This window comes from Schistocerca nitens, chromosome 4 (assembly GCF_023898315.1).
Source record: "Schistocerca nitens isolate TAMUIC-IGC-003100 chromosome 4, iqSchNite1.1, whole genome shotgun sequence".
Taxonomy (NCBI): domain Eukaryota; kingdom Metazoa; phylum Arthropoda; class Insecta; order Orthoptera; family Acrididae; genus Schistocerca; species Schistocerca nitens.
In genome coordinates, this window is record NC_064617.1 from 307,904,974 (window position 1) to 307,919,752 (window position 14,779).

General features: G+C 43.2%; 1 protein-coding gene across 1 annotated transcript in view; it reads right to left on the reverse strand.

The window, feature by feature from the left end:
• The window catches only part of LOC126253138 (potassium voltage-gated channel subfamily KQT member 4), a 1,084,963-nt gene that overhangs the window by 559,402 nt on the left and 510,782 nt on the right, over nt 1–14,779 (reverse strand). The window contains exon 2 of the mRNA XM_049954282.1: nt 1,691–1,825. Within this exon, the coding sequence (XP_049810239.1) occupies nt 1,691–1,825 (135 nt within the window). The remainder of the gene's footprint in view (nt 1–1,690; nt 1,826–14,779) is intronic.

A 14,779-nucleotide genomic window follows, 5' to 3' on the forward strand; every position in this document is an offset into this window, starting at 1 on the left:
CTGTCCCTTCTCAATCTTCTCTTCATTACCAAATTAATTATTCCTTGATGTCTTTCGATATGTTCTGTCGACCGATCCCTTATTTTAGTCAATTTGTTTCATGAAGATCTTTTCTCGTCAGTTCGACTCAGTACCTCTTAATTAGTGACTCAAGTTTCTTGTAACTTATTGCAGACGTTCCACATATACGTAAGGGTCCACTTCCAACAAATAACTCAGAAAAGACTACCCAAGATTTAAATTTGTGTTTGAGGTTAACATTTCTCTCATTTTCAGAAATGATTTTCTAAATACTGCGAGACTGCTTTTTACATGCTCTCTGTCCAGGTCATGTCAGTTTTTTTGTTGCCCAGAACGCAAAACTCAACCACTGCTCCTAGTATTACTTTTATTTACGGAGTTCTCTCGCCTCTTTCCCTTCAACGACATTTCATTACCCCTACTTCACTTTTGTAGATGTTCTTCTTACAAAACGCTATGTACTCCTTTCAACTTATAAGTCTTTTGGCGTCCCTTCCAGAATGACAATGTGCTCATCAAATCGTAAGATTTTTATTTTTGCTATTAATTACATACTTCTGTAGTCGTTAATGAATGTCATGTCTTATTAATGTAACTTAAAGAACAGTTTATAACTTAAACAGTTTAGCTGACAGATTTAAAATAAGCCATAACATTAAAGTTGCTACGTCATCAATTCTAGAAAGAAAAAGGAAAAACACAATTAAATAGGTTTTTCTTTTCAGAAAGCTTTTGAAAATGTTAATTGTCATGCGAAAATAGTACAGAAAAGACATAAGCCAAACATGTAGAGACGATCCTTACAATGAATCTCTTTCTCTGTTATAATCAAATGCTATTACAATAATCACAATAATCAGAGGGTATATTTCTGTGAAGTCGTGAATTTTAGGACTTATTTTCTACACGTGAAAGAAGAAAATACGCGTATATAGATGAGCATCTGGAACGTTTTATTTCTATCTCCTAACCTACACATCAATGATGGAAATTCACGGGAATAGAATATACCAGGAAACCACTTTCAACTCATTCTTCCACGTAATACTCAAAATTCTACCTTGTTTAAGTAGAAATTCTAAATAACAGATTCCATGGCATTTGGATAGGAAGAGGTGAAGCAATTTCCTGGCCTCTGCTATATCCGAGCATAAACCCACTAATCTTTTTATGTTATTTTTTATATTTTTTTGGTGGTAGGGAGAGGGGGAGGGGGAGAGACTTTAAATCTCTTGTACATCGAAAACCGCTGAAAAAAGCAGACTGTCATCAAACACGCTTTGCGGGAGGCTGCGAAATAATACACACTACTTCAAATATATATCAGCACATTCGGATTCAGTGGGACGAGAGGTTGATGCATGTAAGGAAGAGTTTGATATAGTTTGCTGGTGGTTCTGTTCCCGTGAGTTTCCCGCGATTAAGGCACTACGAACAGGTGTAGAAAACAGAAGTAAAGTGTTTATAGACACATGTGAATATGACATTTTCTTATCTGATGAGTAAAGAAGGTGTCCAGAAACATGAACCGTAAATTTATAGTAAAAGAGTTTTGCTGAAGCTGATTTGGAAACTTAGTAAGGACTGTCTCCGGTCTCACAAGCTTTGTCTGTTATAATAACCATTCTTTAACGTGATGACAGAAATGAAATGTAATCAATATACTCACCTCAGGCAAAATTCTATACTAAACCAAATTACGACTACGAACTCCATGTAGAAAAGGATGGCTCTGGCGTCTTCTTCGTACTCTTGTATCGTAGAGAAAACGCTCAAGGCGAGGCACGTGAAGACCATGCAGAATCTGAAACAAACAGGAAAAACGGAAACTGACACACCGGAATCGTGCACCAGAGAGAGACACGAAATTTCATAGCTCGTTATTGTTATTTTATGACGAGATGAAAGGGTACTGGAATAAAGCGTCTATCACGGAAGTCTCGTATGTGGATAAGATAGGAAAGTTAGTTGAAAGTGTATAATTATATTTATAGCTTCTTCATAGTATATCAAGGGGATACGAACAAAGGACTAAACTAGAAGATTGTATGTATATGTGTATACAAGGTATTCCAAAAGGTACACTATAACTCAAGTGTGTTATAGTACCCGAACTGATTAAGATGTTCACCCTGCGTTTAGCTGATGTGACAAACAAATTCAGAAAGTTCTGCTTGTGTGTGTTCCAGGTTGCCGTGAGTGCACGATAATGATAACAGTTCAAGAAAACTCTCAGTGTGTGGAGTGGTTTACTCAGACCAAATCGGACATGCAAGTTCAAAGGAACTTCCAAACATGGTATAGGAAGCAAACACCCTCATGGCCGTAGATGCGCCAGTGGAATAGAAACTTTATTCAGACAGGAACAGTTGATGAGAGGCATCATACTGGGGGAACAAGTGAAGCAGAGACACAACGGATACTGTTGGTTTTTCAACTATCACCACAGATACCTTCTCGGAGGGCGTCGCAGGGGCTGCAGATCTTTAGGGTGACCGTGCACTGGATCCTTCGGGAATGTTTACAGATGAGTCCATACCGATTACAGCTGCTGCACGCATTGAAAGGGTGTACGTTTGGTTGTGGACGTTCTTCACTGTTTACAGGAGGACAGAAATTTTCTGAACAACCTATCATTTTCTGACTAAACGACACTACACGTGTGTGGTAAGGTAAACAAATTTAATGCTCGTATCGGGGCACAAGCTTCTAGCGTACTGTGAGGGGAGAGGTTACGTTTTTCTGACTCCAGAAAGTGATTGTGTGGTGGTGTTTGATGGTTGATCCCATAGTGGAACCATTTTTTCCCTCAGAAAAACACAGTTAACTCGAACAGTTACCTTGTTATGCCGGAGCTGTCTGCGTTGTCACAGTTGGTTGACCACTAAGACACATTCGTTTTCGAACATGCACCGGTACTTCAGATGTTCTAGACAAAATGTTTCCAAATCGATTGATTGGCTCTGGTGGTCCAATTCTCCGGTCTCCTAGCCCGCCTGACGTTAAACCGACAGATTTCTTTCCGTGGTGTAAGTCAAGGACAGGTTCTACCTAACGCCTGCCAGCTAGATTGATTTAAAGAACCGAAACGTTACTTCCAATGCCACAGCTGATGCGAGTATTTTGCGCCGAGTGTGGATAGACCTTGAATGCAGACAGGCTCTTGTGAGCGAAATCAGAGGCACAGATTTTTAAACTGACTGAATGCGAAACAAACTTTGCGAGATAGTGAGTACCTAAGCCAAACAAGATGTTATTAGATCAACTAATTCGGATGCTATAACACATTAAAGTTGTACCATACCTTTTGAGACACCCTGTTTATATATGCAGTTTTCGCTTAACCTGAGGCATCTAAGTATCTCGAAAACGACGCACAGTACGAAAAAAAGACATTGTAGGTGAAAAAATAATTGGATTGTACAGTACAATATGGTTAGCTGTTTCAGTGTCTGATTAGAAACTACGTTTAGCCTGAACCAGAACCAACGACGTGGACGTAATAGTTTACTGTTCCCATCGGGATGCAAGATTTCGATGAGTTCCCTTGCCACTGACCATTGGGGTGCCTCTCACCACTGGGTGCTTGATTTCGGCGGGTATCCATAGGAGGTGCGCGTGCCACTGCTATCCATGGACACTTTACCTTCTTACAATAGCCTTGTTTTGTATTACACCGGTAGCCGTATAACGGCCAGCACGAGAGTTACGGCGGTTGGATGGAAACGCACACCGAAATCAGTCAACCTCTTAGCAAGGTTCGAGGGCGGCCACCGAAAGCAAGTATTCCGATGGTTTCGGGACTCACCACAGTCAACACCGTAAGGAACAAAGGACTACGTTATCATATAAGTAGCTTTTTTGGCAGAAATGCCAATGTCTCGCCATATTATTTGTACTTTATATACAAGCGCAGAGCCTGCAGCTTCGTTGCGTAGACTGTACGGTCTGAAGATACCTTTTGCGTTCTTGTGGTGTCTTTTTATAGCTAACCGAGTACTGAAACTACAATTTTCATAGATTTAGCTGTAATACTGTATTATGTAACGAAATATGTCCATCAAAACTTTCATCCCCCATTTTACCCACGTAGGGTTTGAATTCCAAAATACAGTGAAACACAATTTTTTTTATTCCTAACAAAGAAGCAAAATACAAATTTTCATGGATTTAGCTTTGAAAATGCTTTCATTATCGAAGTTCACATAACGTTTCTGCTCTATTTCACTCCCTTAGGAGGTAGAATTCCCAGAAACAGTGAAACACACGTATTTTTATTTGCAACCGAGAAGTCAAGTACCAATTTTCATGGATATAGCTTTAGATATACTTTAGCAGTTCTTTAATAAAGAATTATCTTCGTAAAAACTTTCACCCACTATTTCAACACAACAGTGGTTATATTGCCGAAAATAGTGAAACCGTATATCTTTTTCTTCACCTAAAATTTCCGGTTTGGTAGGCCGTGGTCGATGTATAAAACTCTTCCCTGACGGTTCGTCTCTAACTGCGGGAGACGAAACGTCAGGGGGGAGTTTTACACATCGACCACGGCCTGTCAGCCCGGAAAGTTTAAATGAAGACAATACCCGCCATGAAAGTCTACATTTTATGAACGAAATTTCTTTATTTCTGATCGAGAAACCAAATACCAATTTTCGTAGGTCTATATTAAAAATGCGACTTATATTCAAAAACATTTCTTTCCCTATTTCACCCCTCTTAGGGGGCAATTTCGAAAAATCTCTTCTTAATCGACCCTTACAGTGTATAACCTTCTGGCGTCTTGTTCGGGACTAGATGAGAAAGAGATATTCGAATCACATATAAAACAGTTTTTCGGAACCTTTCGTAAATCACACGCAACTGCAGAGAAGAATACACGAACCACGAGGCACTATTGTCTGTTTTCGTATATCAGAAAAAGAGATACACGGCAACTAGTGCTGCCCATTTGTTACAAAAGGTTTGCGAGGGGTAATCACAAAGGTCCTGGTGCTCGAAGACTAGCATATAACACTCGAGGCAATAGTGGAAAAAGTGAAAACAAATCATGCATCAGTTTACAACGTCTTTTACAACATTTTGAATTTGACAAATCTCTGGACACTGTGTTTCGCGACTGACTACGACCATTAAAAACGTCCACTGAACTGAGGCATGCCAATCCAGATGAGTTCTTTATCTACCTAGCCACCAAGAACGATAGGTGGATTTGTGAGGACCCGAGACAAAAGAGAAATATAACAAGTGGAAATATTATCGCCGAAAATGGCGGAGACTCGACCATTATCGTCCAAAGTGATGCTGCACGTTTTTTTTTTTTGAGATAATCACGGGAGGGTGCTGACAGACTATGCTCATAAAGGGCAGTCCATTATAGGTGCTTAATACTGCAATCACCTGACGGTGCTAATGGAGGTTATGCTCCATATTAACTCCTCATCTCTTTCTGCACAGGGTATAGTCACATACGCTACTTTTTTGGGCTGTCAGGCTTTATCTCAGCCCCGTATTCAGCTGACATGGCACCCATGGTTCTTCCTTATTGCTCGGGCGAAGAAACCGTTACGTGCCAGGCACTTCTTGGATGACAATAGATGATATTCGAGGTGGAACGGTTCTTGATCAGTCAAAATTCAAACATACGCAGTCAATGTCTCCAACAAGTAATCCGTCGTTGGGACAAATGTGTCGCACTGAAGGTTAAAGGTTTAGAGAATTTCTAACACAATCATCAAGTCTCATGATTGCAGCTTCATCTATCGAGGTGTTAACTGAAACTTTGCGGTTCAGTCACACTGATATGACCACCGCCTATGCTCGACGTCAATGTGCAATAATCACTCAAAAACTGCAGTTGACACCTCTAACACAGGAAGGTATATACAGCTGTGGAGAGCGCGGAAAAACAGTGTATTCGTTATAATGCGTAATTTATCCAACGACCAAAACGGCATGATATTGGCTTTCACACAAAAACAGCCAAGTCTGTAAAATGTTCATCTGATGCCACGGTTAAAGTATACTGTGCACGACAAAAAGGCGCTATCAAAATCCGTTACCGAGGTAGCAGTGGTGCATCACGAGTCGTAGATGGCAGTGATGATCGACGGCTGCGGAGGCGTTTATGGGCAAATAGACGTACAACTGTTCAGTAAATGACTGCCAAGATGAACCAAGGGGCCATCAACAGTGTTTCCTCAACTACCATTCAGCGGACATTGCTGCGTATGGTCCTCCACAGCAGGTGCCTGGTACGTGCACCCATGCTGACTGCTGTTCACTGGCGACGGAGGCTGGAATTTGCTTTCCAGTACACTGGGGGTACACTGAGTAGCGCCACAGGTTGATTTTTCAGATGACAGATGGCAATTGCCGTGTGCCACGTGATACTTATAAAAGGAAACACTCTTCCACAATCGTCGAAAAGGTCCACAGCGGAGGAGCGAGCGTTATGGTCTGGGGAATATTTTTGTGGCATTCCCTGGGTGATCTCTTCATTCTGGAAGGCACAATTGACCAACCCAAGTATGATATCTATCCTTGTGAATCATGACCACGGCCGCGCGGGATTAGGCGAGCGGTCAGGGGCGCTGCAGTCATGGAGTATGCGGCTGATCCCGGCGGAGGTTCAAGTCCCCCCTCGGGCATGGGTGTGTGTGTTTGTCCTTAGGATAATTTAGGTTAAGTAGTGTGTAAGCTTAGGGACTGATGACCTTAGCAGTTGCGTCCCATAAGATTTCACACACATCTGAACATTTTTGATCATGACCACGCTTACTGCAGTTTGTTTTTCCATGGCACGATGGCAACTACCAGCAGGACAACGCAATTTGTAACACTGCTCGCAGTATGCATGCGTGGTTCGCAGACTCAGGATGAGTTTACCGTGCTCACCTGGCCACCAGACTCTCCGAATGTAAATCCAATCGAGAATCTGTGGTCCGCAGCTCGTGGTAGGGTGGTAGCGTTCTCGCTTCCCGTGACCGCGTTCCCGGGTTCGATTTCCGGCGGGGTCAGGGATTTTCTCTGCCTCGTCATGACTGGGTGTTGTGTGATGTCCTTAGGTTAGTTAGGTTTAAGTAGTTCTAAGTTCTAGGGGACTGATGACCATAGATGTAAAGTCTCATAGTGCTCAGAGCCATTGGAACCATTTTTAAGAATCTGTGGGGCGACCTTTATTGGGCTACTTGCCCCATGGATCATTATCCGAGAAACATAGCACAGCTGGATGTGGCCCTACAGTTGGTATGGTTCCCTTGTTGATACCTTCCAGAATCTCGTTGAATATTTTCATGCACCTGTCGCAGAAGTCCGCCATTTGGAAGGTGGCTGTTTAGGCTTCCGGTCGTTGTGGCCGAGCGGTTCTAGGCGCTTCAGTCAGGAACCGTGCTGCTTCAACAGTCGCAAGTTCGAATCCTGCCTTGGGCATGAAAGTGTGTGATGTCCTTAGGTTAGTAAGGTTTGAGTAGTTCTAAGTAGTTCTAAGGCCTTTGAAACTTGCTCACATTAATGTGACTGGACAGTGTATACGACCACCATCCGTACATAAATTACAGTGAATCTGGCCTCTACCCGAGGTTGGTTTAAGCACCTCAACCTTTTAAGAGGCACGTTCGTTGGAGGTGGCACGCTCTTGCCTAAGACTTTTAAAGTGACTTATCCATAGTTACAGGCTGCCCTATAGTTTAACGTTGACACCCACAACAAATCACTGCCAGCAGTGAAAGAAACTGTAAGTGATATTTTCCACTTATTTGAGCCACTATGATTGCTTCACGTCATCTCTCTACACGCTGTTGCGTAATACATCGCATCTCATCCTGAATGGTGATTAGACTGACTTTACAAGTTTTACGTCGGTTGAATCGGTTTCCTCTACACAGTGCAAACCAGATGTGTGTTGGTCCGTCTAAGTAACACGTAGAGAATCGTAGGTTCACCAGCCTGCTCCAACACTACCGCAAATGTTAATTTCGGATTGACACCGTTAATGAGGATTGAAAGCTGTTTAATACAGTAAACTGTTATCTACACTATTAGATTAAACGTATCCGGACACTTATTAGTGGACATTGGTATAGAATGTCCATCCTTCCCCTTATGATGGCTTCAGCTGTGCTGGATACACTGTCAACGAGTTCTCTGGATGCACAAGGAGGAACTGCAGCTCACATTTCCTCAAGAGCCGAAGCCGGAGACGATAGTGATGTTAGACCATGCGATCTGGAGCGAACTCGTCGCTTAACTCGTCCACAAAGTGGTCCATTGCGTTCAGATACGAACTCTGGGCAGGCCAGTCTATTTCAGGAATGTTATAGTCCACAAACCATTGCCTCACAGATGCTGCTTTCCATCTCGTAACACCGCCTCCTCCGTATACTACGTATGGTGGCAGGTAATGTTCTCCGGGCATTCGCCAAACCCAAATCCTTCCGTCGGACTGCGACACGGTAATTCGTGGTTCATCACTCCAAACCATTTGTTTACTGTCATCCACTGTCCAGTGGCGTCCCTCTTGATACCAAACCACGTTCAGCTTAACAGTGACTACAGGAAAGACTGTGGCTTTTCGGGAGCTGCTCTACCATTGCACCCCGTTCCATTTAACTCCCTACGCACAGTCATTATGCTAGCTGGCCTTCTGGTAACGCTTTCATACTCATGAGTGATTCCTTCTGCTGATTTCATGAGGTTTTTTACAACAATCGTCCACAGTGCTCGAGTGTCCCTGTCCGTCAGTCCATGAGGTTTGCCTGGTGTTGGTTTAATTTTGGTTGTTTCTTCGCCTTTCCACTTCAAAATTAAGTAACTGACTGTCAACCTGGGCGGGTTTTAAAGGTGTATTTATTACTTAGATGGTATTTTATGGCTTGCCCACGTTCGAAGCCACTGAGATTTTCTCACCGACGCACCCTACTTTTACTCCCCTTTTCTGATAATACAGTGCTCTTTCCGCCTCTTTTTATACTGGCAGGTCTGCCTTTCGTGAGGCCTCGTAGTTAACTGCGCATTCGAAAAGGGTCTCTGGTGACTTCTGATCAGATATTGTACATGCCGGCAGTGCGGGGTGGCTCAGTGGTAAGACACTGAACTCGTATTAGAAAGGACGGCGGTAATAATTCCCCTTCGGCTATCCAGATTTAGGTTTTCCATGGTTTCCCTACAACGACACGGCCGATTTCCTTCGCTATTGTTCCACGATCGAAGTGTTACGCATCCAGCGACTTTGTCGTCAACGGTATCTAAAACCTACCTTCCCTCTTTCGTTTGTGACAGTCATCTGAAGTGGTTTAGGCAAAGATCTGACAGCGCGGCATGATAAGTGAGTTTCTTTTCTCTTGGATACACAAAATATACCGATGGTAGAAGGCAGGAGCTTACTGTAGAAGATAAAATTTCATCGCGAATTGCAAGACCTGTATAAAAAGAACGGTTTACAAACCGCAAATAAGTGGTTAAAAGTGCTTAACAAGAGCACTAAGATGTTTACACGTGTTTCAGTAATCGATGTCTATGGAATATCGTAGGCGACTGAAATGAAAGCAGCACGAATCTGCAGTATAATGTTCTCTTCATGTAAAATTGAATATGTTATGTTGGCTTATTCTAATAAATCGGTAAACCAACTACAGCTATGGTTGACGTTACGGCACCGACATGAAGTTCTAACTTTGTACTTGAAAACAGTGAATATTGTTCTAGTTTAATGTCCTTCGAAACGTATGGAACTGTCTTACGAATACCGCACAGGACCAAGTGTAGTTTGGGTGGAGCGACATTTGAGCATTTTCGAACGCTGCGGTCACAATGGCGCCGACATTGAACAATTCTATTGACGACCGATGTTGACGAAAGACGGACGACCGTTCGAAACCTAAATGGCAGCAAGTGCATTGTCTCATTTTAGTCGACCTTATCGGCCGACTTAACAACCGTTGGGCAGTGACCACCTGAACTGAAATCTGTTGCCACGCGGGTTAGCCGGACAGTCTGGGGCGTCTTGTCACGGTCCGCGCGGCTCCCCCCATCGGAGGTTCGAATCCTCCCTTGGGCATAGGTGTGTTTGTTGTCCATAGCCTAAGTTAGTTTAAGTTAGATGAAGTAGTGTGCAGGCTTAGGGACCGAAGACCTCAGCAATTTGGCCCCATAAGACCTTACCACAAATTTCCGATTTGAAATCTGTTTTCTTTTTTTCGGTCGATGTTTTGTTGCGCCTGCAGGCGCGGTGCTGTAATACTGTTATGTTATTATGACTACGCTACATTTATTCCTCGAGTTAGTTCGTCTAGTAAATTTTCGTCATATGAGAATAAAAAGTCTGCTTTTCTTTGTGCTCGCCGACCGGGTTGGCCGAGCGGTTCTAGACGCTACAGTCTGGAACCGCGCGACCGCTACGGTCGCAGGTTCGAATCCCGACTCGGGCACGGATGTGTGTGATGTCCATAGGTTAGTTAGGTTTAAGTAGTTCTAAGTTCTAGGGGACTGATGACCTTAGAAGTTAAGTCCCATAGTGCTCAGAGCCATTTGAACCATTTCTTTGTGCTCGAATTTTCCTATCTAAACGTTTCTCCCTCGGTTGCGATAAAAGTGCTCACTGAAAAATCAGGTTAGTTTTCACTTTCATAAAAGATCTAATTACCTACACTTATTTACGGCTGTAACTGTGAAATCCGCTATTGGTTAAGCATCCGCATTTGGTCTACATATGCTAATTAAAGTTTGGAACTTTTAGATAAGAACTCGTGATTTATGAAAGACAATGATATCTGTTGGCGTAATGATAACGTGTCCGCCACCGTAGCTGAGTGGATAGCGCACCAGCTTGTCATGGCGGGGGGCCCGGTTTCGATTCCCGGCTGGTTGGAGATTTTCTCCCCTCAGGGGCAGGGTGTTTGTGTCGTCTTCATCACCATTTCATACTCATCGACGGGCAGGTGGCCGAAGTGTCATCACCTCAAAGGACTTGCAGCAGGCGATCAGGTCTACCCGCCTGGAGGCCCTCGCCACACGACATTTCATTTCAATGATTACGTGGATACAACGTAAAACCATTAAAACCTGTGCGTATGCTCTTCTTTTCGTTAGCGTCAATCCAGTCTAGGGTCGGGCTGCGCTGTACTCACGTTTTAGCAAATTTATTTTGTTTGGCTTTCCGACCGGATGCCTTTCCTGTCGCCGCAGCCGTCAGTTACGTATCGGAGGGAAGTCGTGTGCGCCACATGTCTATAAATTGTGTAAACATTGTTCTGTGTGTGGTCATATTTTAAATGTTTTTATGTTGTGTTTTCTGAGGCGCTAACTGGGGACCAGACCAGCATTTGCCTAAGCGAGCGTGGGAAAGCGCTCAAAACCGCATTCATGCTGGCTACCGCACCAGCAAAGCTCGTTAACCCGTCGCGCCGATTCGATACGGGTCTGGCTCACATTCCTGCCTTAGAAGCTAGCACGCTGCGCGTTATGTTGTACGATCAGGCACAACCGTGCATATCAAGTATGTAATAAAATGTTCCTCTCGTCATGCTCTCGTTTTCGAAACAGGCGTATGAAGTCCGACACATATTCTCGAAAACTATAGATATCATTTACTCGGCTGGCCATTAAAAATTCAATAAGAGACAGGATAACCAGAAATGAAGTTTTACTCATTGTACATATGCGGTATAGTATAAATAAAAGTTATTTGGGGTATAGGGACAGCGCAATTTATAAGGGCGTGATAGAAAGTAATGCCTCGGATTTTTTTTATGTGGAAACCTCTAAAGCGTTTATAATAAAGCAAACGTTATTAACATTCTACGTTTCATTCTTCATATCTACGTATTTGAAACCATTCGCCGCTAGAGGGCTCCGAATTGTAGCGTGTAACACGGCGGTGTGTAACATAATTATGTCGGTGGGTGAGAATCAACTTGCTGTAGGCCTAATCAAGTTTAGAGTTCGAAGATTTCGTCCACACATGGAGCATCCTCTGCTTCAGCATGACAACGTTAGATCACACACGAGCGCTGCGACATCTGTTACAATCCCATGCTCTGTGTTCAGTGCCATCGATCATCCTTCATACAGTTCTTACTTGGCCCCATCCGATTTTGATCTGTTACCAAAATTTAAAGAACACTTTCGAGGACTTCATTTTGATACTGATGAGGTGGTACAAGTGGAGGTGAGATTATGGCTCCGTCAAAAAAGTTAAACACCGAACAGTTGACGGTATCAACAAACTGGACTCTCTTTGGAAAAAGTGTGTTCGTCCCCATGCTGACTAAATTGAGAAACAGATATGTAGGCACTAAGAATAAACATACGGAATGTTAATAAAGTTTGTTTTTATTTAGAAATCTTTAAGAGTTTTCACGTAACAAATTCGGAGGCAGTACTTTTCACCAGGCCCTCTAGCACACAGAACTCCCTCTGCCAGTAACAATGGCTGTAGCCCGGCTGGGCACTGAGTAAAACTGAGCTACGATGACAGATATGAGCACGTCATTCTATGCTACCTCAACTCTACACAGATTTCAGCAGACATAGTCGCTACGAAGTAGTGGTGCGTCAAGCTCTAGGCAACCCATGACCAGATGTTTTCAGTAGGTGACAGATCACAGACAGGAGCGCCTGTCTGTGATCAATGACGAACCTGGGTGCACGAAAGGCAAAACGACATTTTTTCGGATGAAACCAGGTTCTTTTTACAGCATCATGATGGTCGCATACGTGTTTTGCGACATCATGCTGAACGCACATTGGAAGGGTGTATTCGTCATCGCCATTCTGACGTTATCACCCGGCGTGATTGTGTGGGGTGCCATTGGTTACACGTCTCGGTCACCTCTTGTTCGCATTGACGGCACTTTGAATAGTGGACGTTAGATTTCAGATGTGTTATGACCCGTGGCTCTATCCTTCATTTAATCCCTGCGAAACCCTACATTCCAGCAGGATAATTCACGACCGCATGTTGCAGTTCCTGTACGGGCCTTTCTGGATACAGAAAATGTTCGACTGCTGCCCTGGCCAGCACATTCTCCAGATCTCTCACCAATTCAAAACGTCTGGTCAGTGGTGGTCGAGCAACTGGTTCGTCACAATACGGCAGTCACTACTCTTGACGAACTGTGATATCGTGTCGAAGCTGCATGGGCAGCTGTACCTGTACACGCCATCCAAGCTCTGTTTGACTCAATGCCCAGACGTATCAAGGCCGTTATTACGGCCAGAGGTGATTGTTCTGGGTACTGATTTCTCAGGATGTATGCACCCAAATTCCGTGAAAATGTAATCACGTGTCAGTTCTAGTATAATATATTCGTGCAATGAACACCCGTTTATCATTTGCATTTTTTCTTGGTGTAGCAATTTTAATGGCCAGTAGTGTCTATAATTTCAAACGGAATAAACACGCTGTCATTCTGTTGTTGGCTTCATCTACATCGACATGGTTACTCTGCAATTCACACTTAAGTGCCTGGCAGAGGGTTCATCGAACCATTTTCATACAACTTCTCTACCATTCCACTCTCGAATGGCGCATGGGAAAAAGGAACATATAATTTTTTCCGTTCGAGCTCTCACTTCTCTTATTTTATTATGATGATCATTTCTCCCTAAGGAACTGGGTGTCAACAAAATATTTTCGCATGACTTAAATTTCGTAAATAGATCTCGCCGCAAAGAAAGCCGCCTTTGTTTCAGTGACTGCCACCCCAACTGACATATCATATTAGTGACACTCTCACCCCTATTGCGCGATAACACGAAGCGAGCTGCCCTTCTTTGCACTTTTTCGATGTCCTCCGTCAATCCTACCTGGTAAGGATCCCATACCGCGCAGCAGTATTCCAGCAGAGGACGGACAAGTGTAATGTAGGCTGTCTCTTTAGTGGGTTTATCGCATCTTCTAAGTGTTCTGCCAACAAAGCGCAGTCTTTATTTCGTGTTGCCCACAATATTAACTATGTGGTCTTTCCAATTTTAATTGCTCGTAGTCCCTTGGTATATAGTTGAATTGACAGCCCTTAGAGTTGTGCGATTTATCGTATACCCAAAATTTATCGGATTTCTTTTAGTACCCATGTGTATGACCTCGCACTTTTCTTTGTTTAGTGCCAACTGCCACTTTTCGCACCATACAGAAATTCTCTCTAGATAATTTTGTAATTGGAATTGATCGTCTTATGATTTTACTAGACGATAAATTACGGCGTCATCTGCAAACAATCTTAGGGGGCTGCTCAGATTATCACCTAGATGATTTACGTAAATCAGGAACAGCAGAGGGCTTATGACACTACCTTTCGGAACGCCAGATATCACGTCTGTTCTACTCGATGATTTACCGTCTGTCACTACGAGCTGTGACCTCTCTGAGAGGAAATCACGAATCCAGTCACACAACTGAGACGATATTCCATATGCACGCAATTTGATTAATAGTGGCTTGTGAGGAACGGTATCAAAAGCCTTCTGGAAATTTAGGAATATGGAATCGATCTGAGATCCCTTGTCGACAGTACTCATTACTTCCTGGAAATAAAGAGGTAGCTATGTTGCACAAGAACAATATTTTCTGAATCCGTGTTGGTTATGTATCAATAAGGCATTTTCTTCAAGGTGTTCATAATGTTCGAGTACAGTATATGCTCCAAAATCCTACTGCAAATGTAGGTCGGTGATATGGGTCTGTAATTCAATGGTTTACTCCTAGTTCCTTTCTTGAATATTGGTGTGACCTGTGCTACTTTCCAGTCTTTAGAAA